Source organism: Ischnura elegans, chromosome 5, assembly GCF_921293095.1.
Source record: "Ischnura elegans chromosome 5, ioIscEleg1.1, whole genome shotgun sequence".
NCBI classification, from domain to species: Eukaryota; Metazoa; Arthropoda; class Insecta; order Odonata; family Coenagrionidae; genus Ischnura; species Ischnura elegans.
Genome location: NC_060250.1, coordinates 83,120,573 through 83,138,949, shown reverse-complemented (window position 1 = coordinate 83,138,949; position 18,377 = coordinate 83,120,573). Strand labels below are relative to the sequence as shown.

At 35.7% G+C, this 18,377-nt stretch overlaps 2 protein-coding genes across 4 annotated transcripts in view; one reads left to right on the top strand and one right to left on the bottom strand.

Annotated features, from left to right (window-relative positions):
* LOC124159124 (RING finger protein 10) overlaps nt 1-1,312 on the top strand; it is a 17,513-nt gene extending 16,201 nt beyond the window's left edge. For 2 of the 3 annotated variants that reach the window (XM_046534698.1, XM_046534696.1), the window contains exon 15: nt 534-1,312. In XM_046534698.1, the coding sequence (XP_046390654.1) occupies nt 534-622 (89 nt within the window). In that variant the 3' untranslated portion in view covers nt 623-1,312. The remainder of the gene's footprint in view (nt 1-533) is intronic. The other variant, XM_046534697.1, reaches the window with a different exon arrangement.
* Nucleotides 1,026-18,377, bottom strand: LOC124159127 (sodium/calcium exchanger regulatory protein 1-like). The gene is made up of 4 exons (XM_046534700.1): nt 18,168-18,377; nt 17,906-18,078; nt 14,628-14,732; nt 1,026-1,456 (listed from the first exon to the last, which is right to left on the bottom strand). The coding sequence occupies exons 1-4, from the start codon at nt 18,235-18,237 to the stop codon at nt 1,397-1,399; spliced, it is 408 nt and encodes a 135-aa protein (XP_046390656.1). The 5' UTR covers nt 18,238-18,377; the 3' UTR covers nt 1,026-1,396.

Sequence of the window (18,377 nt, the reverse complement as noted above, 5' to 3'; positions counted from 1 at the left end):
AAAATTTCGTATGTCGACATCCTTATCCCTTGTAGTTGCCATTATGGAGTTGCTTAACAATTTATTCACTCTGTCATTGTGATAATAATGTGACCCAGACACTCACCGCAGTTAAATTAAGGATGCACTAAGAGAAATGGAATATAATCCAAAGATCTATGTAAGGACTAGTGGATTTTTATTGGGTCAACTGCTATTTAGCCGTAGGCACGATTCTCAATCTGGTTATGAATCATCACAACTGGAACAATTGAATTCTCTCCTATTCTAAACACTACGGAAGTATAATGACTATCAAGTTAAAGGATTAATATGAGCATGGGAATGATAAAATTAATGTATATTTAACCTTATACCTTATCATTTATGCCTCTCATTTCAGTTGTATAAACTGCAATTCGTTCATAGTTTTAGGATGATGAATGCCACTCTTAGCCACCCCTGTAAACACTTTGCTTTTTTTTTTGATAATTTTGTCCAGTTATGTTGATGTATTTTTGAGCTGTTAATTTTTTATCTCTTTTTCTCTGCAGCAGAAGCAGGAAACACTCAAGGAAAGAAGAAGAAAAAGCAAAAACAGAAGATTTTGTTTAATACGAATATGGCATTCATTGGAAAATAGTTCATCGTTACTAACTATGCAGGTATTCCTCCCTCTATTCTGAAAGCTTTTCTAAAGAGTAAGTTCATAACTGTGTGATATGAAAAACAAAAAAGTATGAAAAAATTAGATCAGTTGACCTGTAAAAGGTATGAAGAATAATGGCAAAAAAAAGGAAGAAAAATACACTAAATGGGTTATCCAGCTTGCTAATGGTGAAATGTCCTTGTTTTCCTCCGATTCAGTTGTTCAATTCACAATTAGCTTTTCTAGCATCTTATTCATGGTTTGGGTGGAATTTTGGACACAAATCAAGATAGTTAACTTCTCATCATTGGGCTTTTGCACATTGTTTAGCATTGCGGTTAAACTTTTATTGTGTCCTCAATGTTGTTGTTTGGTTATCATTGATTCAGTTGTGTAATTTATCAAAAATTTCATTGATTTTTTATTTTGTTAAGGATTGATTGTACAAAAAGTTCCTTTCATTTTAAATTGTATATCATTTTTGAGATTACAGAGTAATGATGTATTTAAATTTTATTATATACAATGCTTGTTGAATACAATTGTTGGAGCAAAGGCATGCTTGTTTTGAAGATCCTTGGAAGGAAGATGTAATGTTTCCAAAAGTGACATTGCCTTGGCATACTATGGCTACTTTTGATTCTGAATGTTGAGTAAACAATAAACTTGCTCATGCACAATACAGATATTATTTTTATCTTTTTGGATATAAAATGGACTTTACCATTTGTGGAAAGGTGATGTAAAAATTTTTATCAGCGTGGTAGTTTATTCTTCAATCCTTTTAAAGTAACGCTTAGCCTGAACCCCACTATGATGTGTCAGAGTCTGCAAATGAAGGCAGAGAAACATTTATTATGTTAAAGAGTACAATAAAAGTTTATTTTACCATTTTAGCTGCCAAATATTTTATTTCACTAGCTTATGTCGGCAATTTGTTTCAGGTATCTGTAGGAAGTAGTCTTATCTCAGATTAATGTTTGGCATTTGTTTAAGCTTAGGATGATCCTTTCTCTCATGCCGAAAGTCCATTTCGAAATATTTTCTAATTGTCAATTCTTTCATCCTTCTGATTCTTTTAGCAGTATGGTAAGCATGGTTTGAATGTTTTGTTTCTTACTGAGCGTATTTCTTTAAGGAGAAAAATTCCCAGTTATGTTTCCAATATGTGACCATTTAAGAATCCCATTTTGACTGCCATGCCAGTCATAGTGACTGGCCATGGAGCAACTAGATCCCAGTGGATTGCTGAGACTTCAGGTGACCCAAGGCGCATTGTTTAGGCATGGATCACAACCTGAGTCCTGCAAAACAGCTTCTGCACTCTTTCGCAATTGTTTGACTCTGTATCCTGGCCAAGTGACAATACAGTGGAACCCTGATACATCGTTCCCGCATTGATAGTTTTCCCGAAATCATCGTTCGCTGTTCCTGGTCCCAAATAAAGTTACATATTGACAATGTAATTCTTTCCCTCATCTATTGTTCCCCGAAGTATCATTTTCCCGCATTGATAGTTCGAAGATTGCTGTCCCGACGTATAAATTTCCCGCATCCGTCGTTTGACGAAATTGAGACGAAATACATATGTATACAATGTGTCATTTATGGCTAATAATGACAGGCACATAGTTTGAATCTTCCCCAGGAGATGGAACTACCTTTGGGAGAAGCTCAGTACCGTGGGAAAGTAGCATTACGGCATTTCTCATGATCCGTTATCCCCCTCCATTCCAAACTCGACTCCCCCCTCTGACGCTTTCCTCCTCTACAAAATCAAACAAAAGGTCCCAGCTCATGCAGGGATCGCATTACGAAGACCCTAGCTTCAAAAGTAAATATCAAGTTACACGATAACATATGAAATGTTTTTCACGCCTCTCCCATTCTTGCCCACTGAATTTTTTCAGCCTACGTGCTTCAAACTTCCCAGTTTCCGGAGGTCAACTGAGGCTGCATGAATCACCTATTTGCCCAAAAGGTGTCTAAGGTGTCAAACAATGAATCTCTGCAATTGCTATTATACCTTTATTAGATTGATAAATTATTAATGTGCACGTAATTATAAACAGAACGAGACCAAACACAACGTATTCCTAATGTCATTTAAGGAAGGGATATCTTCTCAGGATATTTTGTTTCTCCCTACTAGCAATCTGAATTCATCTGCTCACCTGGCGCTTCTCTAATCAGAAAAGAATATAAGTTGCCTCATCTTTAGGACAAAAAATTAGATGGCGCAGTCATATGATCATGCTTCACCCTCTGCAGTATGCTCTACATATGCCGTGCCCGATAGCATCAGTTCCGAACTTCACCTCGTACGAGTGGTTCCATACTTTCAAGGGTGGGTTGACTTCAAACTAGCGAGTGTTTTCAGTGTGGATTTAATCAAGTCAGGTTTCATATTTAATTTTATATTTATCCACCTTCAGACCATGGCCCTTCCAAAAAACAGTGAGAACATGGACTGAAAATAATTGAAGATGAAGAAAAAAATCCAGGCTACAAGCGCGTGAATAACGCAGAATGCCTTGGGTTGTCCACTAGCACATGACGGTAGGGGTGGGGGTACCTGGTGAAAACAAGAAGTGGATCAAGCCGAGGATCAGGTGGGGGTGTCGCTGACGATAAATGCAACAGTGTTCATGCTTTGCACATTGCCTAAATTATATGAAAAATAAATTTATTAGACGGGAACATTTCGAAAAATAGGACTATTTTTGGCCTTTGTGGTCCATCTCACAACCAATCACTGTGGTGGCGAAAGCGGTTGTTTTAGGCATAAAATGCACATTGCTCTCGTGAATACGTGCACTGGAAATGGTGTTTGATGGAAAAGAATTTTTAAATCAGACAGAAATCCATAATAGCAGAGTAAATGCCGAGTGGAGAGCAAACATTTTTTAGCGAGGCGGCGTGTTCCTTTAGGATATTTGAAAGAGATATTAGTTGAATCAACAATTTGACCTAAGTGTCTCGATAACGTACCAGTATTCCTGTAATTAAATCTCGTTTGAATCCTTTTACGAATATCATAATAACTCGCCAAAAGCCTTTTTCCTGGGGCGTAGGCAACCTAGTCAAACATTCCTGCATTCATCATTTTTTATCCATCCCCCTGAAAAAACTATAGACTGAGGTTCCACTGTAATTCAGTTATAAAACTTTCTTTGCTGAAAAGGCATTATTTTATTACTAATCAAGTGGATTATTAACCTGGTAGAAAACTTTTTGATCAGTGAGCAGGAACATCACTTAGATCTACCAAAGCTGTTCGTGCTCAAATAGACTTTTTATATCGTCATGCATTTGTACATACATATATGGAAATATTCATTGCTTGTGAACTGGAATGTAAGCAGTGATATTTTTAGGGTCCACTTCAGGTGTAATGAACTGAATCCCTATGACCTTTTAGAGAAGGGTACCTACCTAATTCTCAGAATTATGACCAAATGAAGTCACCTTAATATTTTGAACTCCTTTCAGTTTCATTTAGTTGAACAACACAAGCCATGGAGGAAAAAAACATACAACTTGGCCATACATCCTGGATATACCTAATGCTGGCTAAGGTATCCCAGCTTTGTTTTTACCTTAAGACTTTGTTTTGGATAATTTTTCTTCATGGGACATTATAACCCTTTCATGTTCATGTGAGTGACTTCCATCATGGCTCACAATGAGGCTAGTCTGTCATTTTTAAAATCAGCCCAAATCATTATTCACCAGTAAAACCAATGTTTACAATTTATCTTGTACGAGATAACAGCAGAACATTTATTTTTCAATAGCTCTCTCTTACTGATCTACATTATTTAGATAAGTAATTAATTTTTTAAAGCCATTAAAGCACCATGGAAAGCACATAAAAAAACTTTCTGGCATCCTCATGTGAAGTTATTAGTAAACATGCATCATCAGGCAATTTGGTCATCATTTTGCATTCCTCATCGTTATTAATACCCTGACACCACAATGCACCATAGCCTACCTCCACAAATGGAGAAATAGGTGGTGGTTCATAATTGCTAGTCCTCTCTGAAGCTAGCATATGTTAGTGTGCCAATGGTGATGTACTAACTAGAGGAAGAAAGTAAAGAACTACTCGTTTAAACAGAAAAGACAACCATGCTAAGCCCAAGATGACAGGAACAATCTTAGCCATTGAACTAATGACCAAGCCAAATGAATTGCATACAAGTATGCACATTTATAAAAGCCATGAGTCAGAAGAAACACGGGACAAGAGAAATAGAATAGTGGACTAGGGATGGATTGAAAGTTAAATTACTTAAAACCTCAGTACCAGGCCAATGTAGAAATTTTTCTTCTACCTCCACCGTAATGTTGGTTACTTTCGCTTACCACTTTACTAGGCTACTGTCGAAACTTGTATTCTTCCTTCATATTTTTTCACTTTCATTATTAATTTCACTTTGGAATGTGTATCAGGATTATGAAGCTATGCCCGAATTCCAAAGCTGCAAATTTCCATTCAACTGGGACAAACCACTTTTTCTGTATGTCTTCAAAGCTACCATAAAAATCGGTTCAACTTCTCCCCATTTTATTACTCCTAGTACAGAGTCAATGGAAAAAATATACGCAAAAGTGCTAGTAGCCCCAAAGAAGTACACATGACTTATTAATAATTAATCCCTGCAGAGTGGACCCGAGTCATTCTGGTATACTTAGCATTCATTGTTAACTGTCCTATAACTGTTATGGCATTGTCTATTGACTGCATAATCAATGATTATTGATTGTCTACCATGAATAAATTGTATTTGTTTATCGATATTGTTGCTCGCTTTGAGTGAGGGTTGAATTGCTTGTTAGGAGGAAAAACATTCAAATTTGCATAGTATCTGATCCTTGTGTGATATAATTCATCATCTTTGCTCACATTCTATTTTTCTTCATCCATTTTTCCAGGCAATTTCTCCTCCTTCATCTTGCACAAGTGCTTACACCCATGCACTCTCATTGGACTATTATGATTGTTGTCACTCCCTGCGGTAGCGGTGGAGAATATTTGGAATCATATACAACGCTTTTAAGATATGATCATCTTTATTCTATTTACATGAACTAAGGATAAGCCTTCTTATGAAATAAATTAAACATACAGGTGAATTCTTGCGTGATAACCAGGGTTTTCGGCATGATGTTTTGTGACCTACAGATGATCACTAATTCAGGAGAAGCATTGAGTCAGGAAATGTTTTGCCAAAAGTCCTTGTTCATCGCTTGGCATACACCCATATACTATCTACTTGATCATCATTATCTGAAATAGCTTCAATCAAGAAATATTGTAAGGAGTTTAGCCAATATGCTGTGTACTCATTAGTCCCTTGTCTTCCTGCTTAAGTGTATGGATCAGGGATGTGCACTGCTCTAAAATTTTGTTCTGAGGCCGGATATGCTCTAAGGCCCATTTGGTTTATGCAATTGGGGCCCAAAAATGTCCTCTTGGGTAAAGTGCAAGGGCAGATGCACAAAATTGCCTGTTTGGAGTAGGGTTAAATGCCCAGAATTACCTGTTTGAGTAAGGGCTGGCACTTGATTCAAACAGGTACAGCTGGCAAATGGGATATATGGGTGTACATCAAAAAACCAGGTGTACCATACAAATATGGGTACCATACAAATACAATAAATAATACCTACTTTGCTTGTTCATTTTTGGCATTATATCAAGAGGGCCAGCGAATCACAGTTGCTATTGTAAGTGAATAAATCACATGCTTCCCCATCGTGTTTTGTTGAATCAATCTGGAATTTACCCTCCTTCACCATAAGTTTTACTAACAGCTATTCAAGTTAACTTAATTTCATTTAGAAGATGAGTTAGAATAACCTTCGGTTAGGTTTTATCTTACAAGTTGCAATGCTATTTAAATTGATGATTTCCATTCCATAGAATAAATCTTTTAAGTACACATTCACTCTAACTCGCCCAATAACTTAGTGTCATAACCTTTTCTTCTACTTTCATCTAACAGAGGATTTTTTCTAAGACGTATTCTCTTTCTCTCATGTCACCATTCACAACGCTCTTCCAAGAAATCTCAATCTTTTTGCTCACCTTTTCACATAGTTTATTGGATATTTGTGGTAGTAGAACTCATTATCTTGGGCGGGTACATTTTTACACACTGCCTGTCAACCTATTGTCTAAAATCTTTGAATTCTACCATTTCATCTTTCGCTTTATCAAGAATTTATTCACGGCCATCAACAACTATGTATTTCCATTCTAATTTCTAACACTTGGAAAAAATGTGCATGAAAGTTTAAACAAAAAATCAAGGGTTAAATAAGCCATAGGGGAAAAGGTTCCATTATTTAGAAAGCTTGGACAACTGCAATGTATTCAGTTTGTTCTCCAGTGTCCAAATCTAAAATCATGGGTTTCGATGAGTAATCGTCTTCAGACGTACATTATGACGTATTTTTCTTATTATTGTCACATAGATACCTAATGGAGGAAGAGATGAATAGTAAAATAGACGTCAGAATAGGGGAAAAGGATGGATAAAGAAGTTTGTTTATCAGAGTTCTGTCCTGACTTTCAATAATTTTTAAAATTTTCAACTGCTCTCTAATTAATGGAGGTTGTTGCATAATTTTAAAATATTCATTTTAAACGAAAATTCCACGGAGAAAAAATCATTCGCAGGCGAATGATTTTTTCTCCGTGGAATTTTCGCACAATTGTGCATTGCGGGTGACTCCCGTAAAGTTATCACCGTGGCTAGTCCCGGTATACTTAAATTCATTTTAAAATCGCTCCTATTGCAGTTGCATATTAAGTGTTTAGCAAAATTACTTTTATCATCTTCATTATTTTTGTAAGCACTTAAATGAGTACTTTCTTCCAGACTTCGATGCTTCTTCCTGTCTGCCGCATGTAGACACCATTGCAATCGCTGCATTTCAACAAATGCATTCCACATCTGTCAAATTGGTCTATTGGATCCTTACATTGTACAAGCAGTCTTCTTGGAGTAACACTAGGTTTAAAAGCCACGTGGAATTTGTCTCTAGGTGAATGATGAGCCATTTTCATACAAAAGTGCATGAAGGTACATCACTGTGCACCATCGCTTCTTTTTTATTATCATCCACCGAAAACATTTGGTCCATAGCCAATCTTCTCTGTTTTTTAAATACATTTCAATTTGTCAATTAAATTTTGAGAATAACCGTTTGCTTAATAGTGATGATTTCTTTCCTAAAGTCTTCTTTTGATAGTGGTATGCTTAACAGGCGATGAATCATAACCAGTACTACTTTTATATAAATGAAAAGCTATAATGTGAATAAATTTCAAAAATGCAATGTATCAATATCATTAAATAATCGAGTAGCAAGATGGCCTTTCTTCTTACAATATACGAGTTCTCAACGTTTGCCAGAACTGTAAAATAATATTTTTCCTCATAAATTCAGAATAACTCTAGCCATCCTCCAACTCTGGATTATTTTGTTTGATCACAATTTTTCTTCCATCAGATAGCTAAAATTAAACTATTGCATTCAGTTACAAACAAAAAAACTTTACTTGAATATGATGAGTGTAAATTTTAAATAACTACATAATTTTGTTATTTATTATGACTTTAGGTTCTGCTCAAATGGAAGACCAATTGCAAAATTGTATTGATTATTTTATGGTGGATCAGCATGGATATATGCAATTATTTTTTGATTTTGAAACTCATTAAATTGATCTTTACGATTCACTTTAATGTAAATACATATGTACACCATCAAAGAGCATACTTTCTTATCTGCTACAATGAAGCCATAATATTTGATCATCCATTATTCATGTAGTATCTAAGTCAATGCTTTTCTAATCAGTAAATACGGTTTCTCTTACATAACCCTTTCTCACCCTGCATTTTACCTCTCAGTACACTAAGGCCATTGTCCCTTAGTGTACAGAGAGTCATTTCATGCTTGGCCTTTTTGGATAAAGAGGAGTTTTGGGTGTAAGTTTCACGTCTATTTGGCTCAGCACCTTTGGGGGTATGCCAGGGCATAATGAACCTCGAAATGAAGGGGCAGGTCATATCCCTTGTATGAATAGTCAACATTACCACCATATACATACGTAGAATATATTAAACTTATGTCTTTTGCAAAAAACATTATCTTAAAACCCTCTTTTTAATGAATTAATGGATACAATGAGTTGTAATTTCACCAATAGTTATTCTGCATTAATTTTGGTGTGATGGTTATAATTGCAATCATAAGAGTTATGTGGCTCTTGAGGTTTGTGAAAACTGAACATTATGAATTAATGAAAATAAGCCAGATTGAGGCATTATCTCAAAAGGGATTCATACTTATGATAAAATTACTAGGTACCTCAATTACACAGTGTGCTTAAACCTAAAAGTTAATTTGGATGGGTTCGGGTAGTTATTTCTCAAACTGACCTTACACTTGCACAACATTCTTTGTAAAAGAAAGGCTTCACTCAGGATTTGAAAATGCAACCTAGTAGTGCTAACAAAGCACTCTATACAGTAAATGTGTACCATATTTCCTGATTACCTCTGATGGGCTTCATATTTTGTTACAACTTGAGCCCAATAGGTTCATTGATAAATTACATGTAAATGAACCAGCATTTGTAAAAAAATTAAGCATTTTCACTATGCCATTTTCTTATAAAGAGGTGCATCATTCAATAATTTTCAAATATCAAGGAATAAAGGAAGTATAAAAGCAGAAGGTAAAGCAGGAATGTTTCCCTTTGAGGTAGGCATAATTAAGGTTTTGATTCGTAACTTGTTAATATGTAGTTATTTTATTCATTATACATACTCAAATATACTTAACACGCCAGTGGACTTTACATGGACCAGTGATTAACCAGCTTCCCTTTCATGCACAGCAATATCCAAGCATATACTTTAAATACAGCAGTTCCTGCACTTCCACCTCTAGTACTAATATTGCAAAATTTAATTGTGCATTGCTTTATTCAAGATACACTATTCAAACAATTATTTTTATTGTAACAATATTTATTAATTTGACTAATTTTAAGTATTATGTGAAATTAATTATAAATTATAATCTTGAAGTTTTCTACTTACACAGTTTTTGCAAATACACATCTAAGCGTTAAAATTTAAAAAGTAATCCAAGGCTATGGTAATTTTTCTAAACTTATTAACTTATTTACATCAATAAACATCAGCAAAAAATTAGGGTGAGGCTATATTGATAATTGCACCAGTAGTAGAGAGTAAATACATTCACATTAACATACATGTGCAATTTGCTTTAGTATATTCCTCCACAAGTATATATAACTAGGTATTAAATAAGCATCTGCCTAATCATGATTTCCTTGATACATTGTGAACAAAAATTCTGTCATGAAATTACAACCCTGGATAGTTGATGCTGGACGAAACCAAAATTACTATTACATCTTGGTTGAAAACGCACCATATTAAACTACAGAAAATTTGCTATTTAGTCTTACAGTATGAGGTCATGATTTGCCCAGGGTATACAGCAACAGGGCAAACTCGTGGTCAATTGCAGCACTTGGTTAAAAATGGTGCATTTTTGACCAAGACATGATCAGCTACCCAGGGTTTAAATTTTGTGAACAGAATGTTTAATTGTCAATGTAACCTACTGAAATCCTGGGAAGATTTCAGTTATTTTCATATGTTTTAAACTTGCTGAATTGAAAAACAAATAAATTTTTTTATGCTGAGAAGAGAGTTTATTAACATAGAATTCACAGAAAAAAGATATTTATCATGACATTAAAATGCATGGAAAACATAAATTTGTTTTTATGGTTATTCACTGTTGACAAATAAAAGTATTGCAGGTTAACTAAGGCTTGTCCACAGATTACATAATGAAAGGTTATAGTGAAAGCAAGCTTTATATTTCTATGATTATTAACAGATAAGCATAGTATAATTTAGCATTATGATTTTTAATCAAACATATTATATATATTTTCAAATGCCATGCATTAATTACTACATGTGTATGAGAAAGCATTAATGATACAGACAAATTCTTATATGAGATGTACAGCAAGTCTGCAAAGAAGTAGGCAGTGTGAGTTTTTTTGTGTGAGTTCAAACAAAGGATAGCCCTTGCTTAGATAAGATACAAACTGAGGTCAAATTCTGAAAGATTTAGATAGGGAGAAGAGGTCAAGCATGATAAAAAGAGGTGACAGATATGCCATTGAATGGTATTGTGCCACTAAATTTAGCTTCAGGGACAATTCCAGAGATAGATAGTTGAAAAATTTGCTGAAGAATTGAATTGTACAAAATTTAATTGTAAGGTCACATACAAATTCTGATAGTTACATCTTAAGCACATTAGATGAGGTAGTTGAATAACAATCGAAATCATTCAGACTCCAATATCGCAATCCATTGAAAGAATTAGGTTGACGCACAGGAAACGGAAGTTATGACAAAAGCATCTTACTCATTCAGCCATTACCTCGTAAATTAAAAGTAAATAATTGCAAAATTTACCACCCACCGTCCATAATTTACTGATGTCATTGGAGTTTTGGCTTATTAACTTTCCAGAGAACACTTCATTAACAGAAGGAACCACTCATAAAAGTGCACATAATAAAGAACCAAGAGAGGCAGAGGAGTAAATGAGATGCAGTAACCCAGTCGGTGGGTGTGTGTGAGGTTAACTTAGATGCCAAAGTATTAATGCCTTTGATTTTTCTCAGCGAGTAGCTTGGAGAAAGGGGTTATGGATCAAAAATTCCAGAAAATATTTCTTTTAAATATTACTACATACTGATAATTCAAAAAAGTGGTGAACTACATTGCAACCTCGATAAAACGAGACCCCACAGTGCTCAAATAAACTCACTATAGAGAATTGTCACTTTATCAGAGGTATAGCAAAAAAGAGGCAATAAACCCATTGTCAACACTTAGGTAGGAGCAGGCAGTAGTGCAGCGAGGGGGGGGTTTTGGGGGATAAAACCCCTCCCAGAGCTCCGAGAAATTTTTAATTTTAATCCATTTTACTAAATTGGATTGATATTACTAATAGAATAGTGTATGGATTAATAAAATACCCCTCAGAAAGCCATAAAACTCACCATTCTGAACCATTTATCTTAAAATTCCACAATTTATTAATTTCGCACCTACCGCTTATCCTAGTGGGTATACCATACCCCCACACACCACAGTATTAGTTGCACCTAAACCTCCTCCAGCCCTAAATCCTAGCTGCGCCCCTGGGAGCAGGATTGGTGCGGTGACAGAGACATTTTTATCCGATAGACTTAATCATAAATCCAGACTAAAGGTGATGTTTGTGTTGCACCACTAAATTTCCTTCCCTTAATAACAACCTAGCCATTTAATTTATAGGCGCCGTACAAAATAAAAACCATGCAAAGCATTTCTTTGCCAACATTATCTCGGTGCACAACCAACGACGCCATTTTTCTATGCATGCTGTGCATTTATGTGATCAATCTATTATTTTGATATTTTCCGCTGAAAATTCAAACTATTGCTGATAAAAGTTATTTCATGCCTAAAATGCTTCCATTGGTATGCTTATTGTTCATAACGTATCGCATTTGTTTCTGCGGATGATCCCGCCTCAGAAGACCTTTTCTATCATGCAATGTAATATCTTCATTATCTACACTAAAAAGTCTGCTAAACATTCTTAATGATGCGATTAAAATTGCGTACGTTTCAAAAAAGTTCCATTTTGAGTTTTTCGCCCGCGAAGTCATTGAAATAATACATGGAGGGTATCATTGGCACTGCAATAAACACAATTTGAATTAAAATTGGTAATGTTAAAAAAGATATTAACTTGATAATATTTCACGAAAAATTTTGTGACAGAGCACTCCATGTTAACTTCATTTCTAACAGATCGCCAGCAATTACAGTGATTAGGGACTCTTGGTGAAGGTTTTCCAGCAATGAAAACTCTCGCTATAGCGACTGCCAACACCAAAAGGGCCTCGTAAAAATGGATTTTTTAAACATTCTAATCATAGGGTCAATTAACGGTGCTCCAGCTATCTCTCGTAATGGCGGGGGTCTCCCAATAGCCCGTGCTCGATTTAAAGCGGTTCCACTGAAGTCCATTGAATCAGTTTTTTCTATACTTGTCAAAGTAGGTTTTGCGAGAAATATATTAATTCCCTCCTCAAATGAAAAGAAAATTGGCATCTATCCTTTGAAACTTTATTGAACCATTGAAGCAACACTTGGAAGGATGGATTACTAAATTAACAATGCAGATAAGGTCAAAGCTCAGCATTTTGAGAATTATTCAATGAAGTTGTATTAGATTTACTTTATCGAATCATAAATTTTTTTTCTACTTAATAGAACCTCACCAATAAAGCTAATTTACATTTGGTTTATTGAAATCTTTTTTAATTAAGTAATTTGTCTCCTCACACTTCAGCCTCCCAGTAATTCCATTCACAGTCTCCAATTAAATATTCACAGAGTCAAAGAATTAACTGTACCTTGTTCCTGTTTCAAGCAATTATTTCTCCTCTGCCATGGATGGCAATAAATCTGGCTAATAGCATTCATTACGGGCACATTAAAAAGCCTTTTTACTAAACATGATTTCCAACTCCTTACAGACTTTCTCCAAGTTCTGGATAGCTTATTGGGTTTTGAATTCATTGGTCAGTTTACAAGGTTTGGGATAACTAAAATCACATGGTTACACAATCAAGAAGCAGACGTATATAAAGGAAAGGCAGTGGTGATGGAAAAAAATTAACGTACATAACGGTTTCTTAAATTATTTGAATTAAAAAGATTACTGTTTATATGGGTTAAGGGCAAGTGCAGGCAGCTAGTGAATATTAGCGTGAGGCATTAACACGCCAATCATTGGAATCCACAGCATACATACGAATCTTACGGGTGAATATTTTCATAAACCAATCTTGCCCATCCTGAGAACTACAATCATATATGCATACTGATAAATGTAAATAACAATATATAGTGGAACCTCGTTAAAGCGAGTACGGGCTATAGCGACACCCCCGCTATTACGAGAGATAGCCGATGCACCGTCAATTGACCCTATAATAAGCGTGTTAAAAAATTCGTTTTTACGAGACCCTTTCGGTGTTGGCTCTCGCCATAGCGAGGGTTTCACCGCCGGAAGACTTTCATCAAGACTCCTTAACCTCTGTAATTGCTAGCGATCTGTTAGAAATGAAGTTAATGGAGTGCTCAGTCTGAAATTTATGTGGTAAACTGTCGTACGATAAATATAATGATTGACGAAACAATGCTTTGCGTGATTTTTATTCAGTGTGGCGCTTATAAATTGTTTGAATAGTTAGTCGTTATTTGAGTAAGGAAATTTAGTGATGCAAAAAAACATCGCCTTTCGTCTGGATTTATGCTTACGTTTATCGGATAGATGTTTATCTGTCGCTGCACCACTCCTGTTCCTGTATATCTGTTCGCAACAGGTATATTGGCTATTATTTGCTCCACCTCCGGTAAAGCGACAATTTGCTATAGCGAGTGTTTATTAGTGCACCGTGGGGTGTCGTTATATCGAGGTTTCACTGTAGCATGCTATGGATTCTATTCTCCCTTATTTCCGAATTATTACGTATTCCTTTACGGTTTAATGGATATATTACTTTTACCTCTGGACCATACATTTCTGATATTTATAACCTTCTTGAACTGAATGATTTGAAGTACAGCTTGTAAAATGACTTTCAGGAACTCTATGAGTGAGAATTTGATATCAAATTAAATATGGTACATTAAGTCCAAGCACATCTTTATGTAAATGAAATATGCTGTTTACTATGTTCTAAATTTATATTTAATGCATGCAGTGCAGCAACAGTTATTGTAGCACTAATGCTTACAAGCCAGAAGCAGTTAAAGGTAGTATATATATATGTATGTGTATAATATCATACCATGACCATATCCTTTTCTGAAAACTTAAATGATCTGCTGACCTCTTGACCATCAGGTGACTTTGATTTTGTAATCATTTCATCCCCTTGTATTTCAGTCTTATTCTGAAAAGAAATGCCGATTGAGCAAATGTGTACAAATACATAGCAAGCATGTGTGAGGAATATAATGTCCAAAATTTACATGACATTTTATACATATATTCTAAGCTAGTACACAAAATGAAAGTCTTCAAATTTTTAAATGCCCAAAAAAATTAACCTCAAACTAAAGAATACACAAATACTCTGAAAGTATGATTTTCATTATGTATTTTTAACAACCAAAGCTCTAACTTCCTGAAGGGTAAAAAAATCCAATAAAACATCTATCTACTCATATGGACCTGTGTCAAATCCATAAAATTGATGCAGTAAATTCTCTCTTTGATTCAAAACATATGCGGTTATGCAATAGTATTCAAGTAATTGAACACACAAAATATAAATGGGAAAAAGTAGTTAGATGGGCAGACAAGACACTATTTCACTAGAACCCCTGCAATCACGCAAACTACCAGCCGGTAAGTCATCTCGAAATTTTACAATGAAACCAATCTATTAGAATACGTGCAAATATTGTTAGAACAAAACTTTTAATGCAAATTTTTTGGCAATGTTCAACGCAGTCAAATGCCTTTTGTCTACCTGGCACCAATACGCTTAAGCTGAAAATTATAATAAAAACAATACAGATAGTTGTAAGACTAAGCAGAAAAATATATTCTGCAAAAATGTTTCCATGAACCTTATACAGACCGTGACCCACTATTAACAAAAAACTCACCGACAGTAATTACAAATGCTAGAGTATGACACACAATTAATTTTGAATTGAGTTATGGGTTAAATAGGATTGTATTCAAATGAATATGCAAGATTAGATTACACTAAAAAAACAAATCAAAACGGGGGAGCACTGTATACCAGGAAGGCTGGACAGTGAAAATGCGTACTTGCCAAGGAGCTGATTTTGATCTTCACAATTAGGCAATGTAAATATCAATTTATGAAGAATCACTTATCCAGCAACACAAAATTCCATTCTACTGCAACCCCCTGCAAATACAATATAAAACTAAATCTCATCAGGGAAGGAACATAAAAAGAACACTTCATACAAATGTACACGTGAATGCCTCATCACCAGCTGCTTTACGAGAGACTGATAGCATGAGGTTCGGCTGAAAATGAGTTTCCTTGAATTCTCCCTCATCCTGTTCAACCTTCAATGAAATAATCTAGCTGTTAACTTTAGGTTTAACTCTCTGAAACCTTTCCATTATAGAAAATAAAACTTTGTTAAGCTCACTGAAAATATTTTAAAAGGCACGATCCAAGTTTCTTAACAAAGTTGTATTGTAAGATGACCTGAAGATGCAATTACGTCACAAACCCAGGTCGTGCTAATTAAACTATTTTCAGTGAACCTAAAAAAAGTTTTATTATTTTATTTTCCATAAAATAATCTGCCATTCTCACAAGCAAATTTTAAAAATCAGCATCAGAGTGGCTAATTTTTATGTCACCACTGAGATTTCATTTCATGATATCATCAATTGTATCAACCTGACTACACTCTGTCATAAATTCACTTTAACTGAATGAAGGAAAGACTCCCTTCCATTCAACACGTGGGAAGATTGATGCCATAGTACTAAAGTGGGCAACAGGATTGCATTGGCTGCTCAATACGAGCCAACAACAAATTTCCCTTCAATTTACCATGAATTGTAAGGTTTTGCATGGCATCAGGAGATAATTACTTAAAGAACAACAAATGACGCTGATGACTGTGGAGCAGTGAATGGATAAAAGAGAAGAGATATAAAGATAGGACACAGAAGTCAGAATAAATTTCCATTATGCCAAAATCTGAGGAAAAAAATAGCTGTAATGGCTTGATTGTAGGGAAAGCTAAATGCAATGGGCACATGATTCTAGCAAGATGTAGTAACGTCAATGGTAAAGCCTAACAGTAACTATCTTGATAGCCGGAAACAGGCACATAGCCAGAAAATTCCTTCCTCGGGCACTTGGGAGGTATGTGAGTTGCGTGTACATATATTTTGTTTCAATTCTCATGTATCAGAAAACCATGCATGTCATAAAGTCAGCTATAAATTTCATATGCATTGTGCTGAAATTGATCGTTCTCTTTCTGCAGACATTATGAAGCACAAAATTATCAAACGATGGAGCGTCAGTGGATAGATTTCCCAGGGGTGGTGGTCTCCTTAGCAGATGTGTAGTGGATAGTCATAACAGCAGTGGCATAACTAGGAATATGCTTTAGGGGGAGGAGGGTGCGGTGAACCCTTTCCCTTTCCTTTCTGAGAAACGTGTTGTATCCGCGGGATTTTCAAAAATGACTCATCTCAATGACTCAAATGACTTACTGCCGTGATATTAATACGTGATCTTTAACTTTAAGCAGATGCAGTATGTCAAAACTAGACGATGGTTTTAAATAATTTTTTTTTCTCTGAGGCTTTGGGGGGATCTATCCCTTCATCCTCCCCATAGTTATGCCACTGCATAACAGGGTAAAGGGTACCCCTTCGCTGCAGCTCACTCTCCAAAAAACCTACCCTTCACAAGTGGTGAAAATGCCGAGTGCATGGCAGGGAGGAAGATACGTTTACACCAGCCTTCAACGGGAATGTACTGTCGCGTGAAGATATGTTCAGAGCAGCAAAAGGGTGGAGTCCCCAGTGCCCTTAATTTCCATCCATGGTTACATACCTGACCAGAAATCAAGATTCCCCATCGGTGTAGCCATAATTCATACCACATGCAACCAGGGGAAGGTAAAGAGCCCAGTTTTTAGTCCAATCCAGCAGGTTGTGAAAGGAAGACATCAACTACTTCATCAATTTTTAAGGCGGTAGCTGCCTCTACCAAAACCTCCAGGACTCTCCCCTAAACATACAATCTATTAATAATTAATTTGATCGTCTCATAGCTGTACTGTGATACTGAGGTAGATCCAGAAGGAGGGCTATATCCCTCCCCTCCTGTAGTTTGCCATTTACATGAGATGAAATGGTAATTTTGTTCGGACCCACACTACTGCTAGGAGGTAACCCCCAAGCGCGCTCCCACTACACTCCCTCATGTCACTAACCTGGATCCACCACTGATGAAATGGGTAATTCAGGAAAATGTTACTAGTGTCCTTTCATCGTAAAACAGATTCGTAACTATAAAGAATAAAAAGTCAACAACTCATTATTTACCTTAAGCTCAACTCCAGATTGCATTTTTTCGGTGTATTCTTCGCCTTCGACGAAAGACAACTCAGTTGTTCGCAACAATGTGGACGTTTTACTTGTCCATTTATCTCCAACCTTGGTAAACTCCATACACGGTTTGCTCGCGCATACCATCAATCTTACTAAATAAGGCATCCCTGTAAATTGAAATGGTCAATTGCCAAAGCGCATTTTCTCAAAGTTAACGTGAGAAAAAATTATTTACTATATAAAAATATGAATTTACCAACAGCTCTGAAGAATTCGTCAAGATTCTCCGAACTCTCCTGTTGGAATTTTCCGCACATTAAGTCCATTTTGAAGGAGTTATATGATGACGACTTCGAACGCTGTCCTCAGTACCACTCTGTGAAGACTCAACAACTATCTCAATTGCCCCGAAAAAGTTTCCATATCTGTGATCTTCGCTCAAGGACAACTAAAACTGAACCGCGAA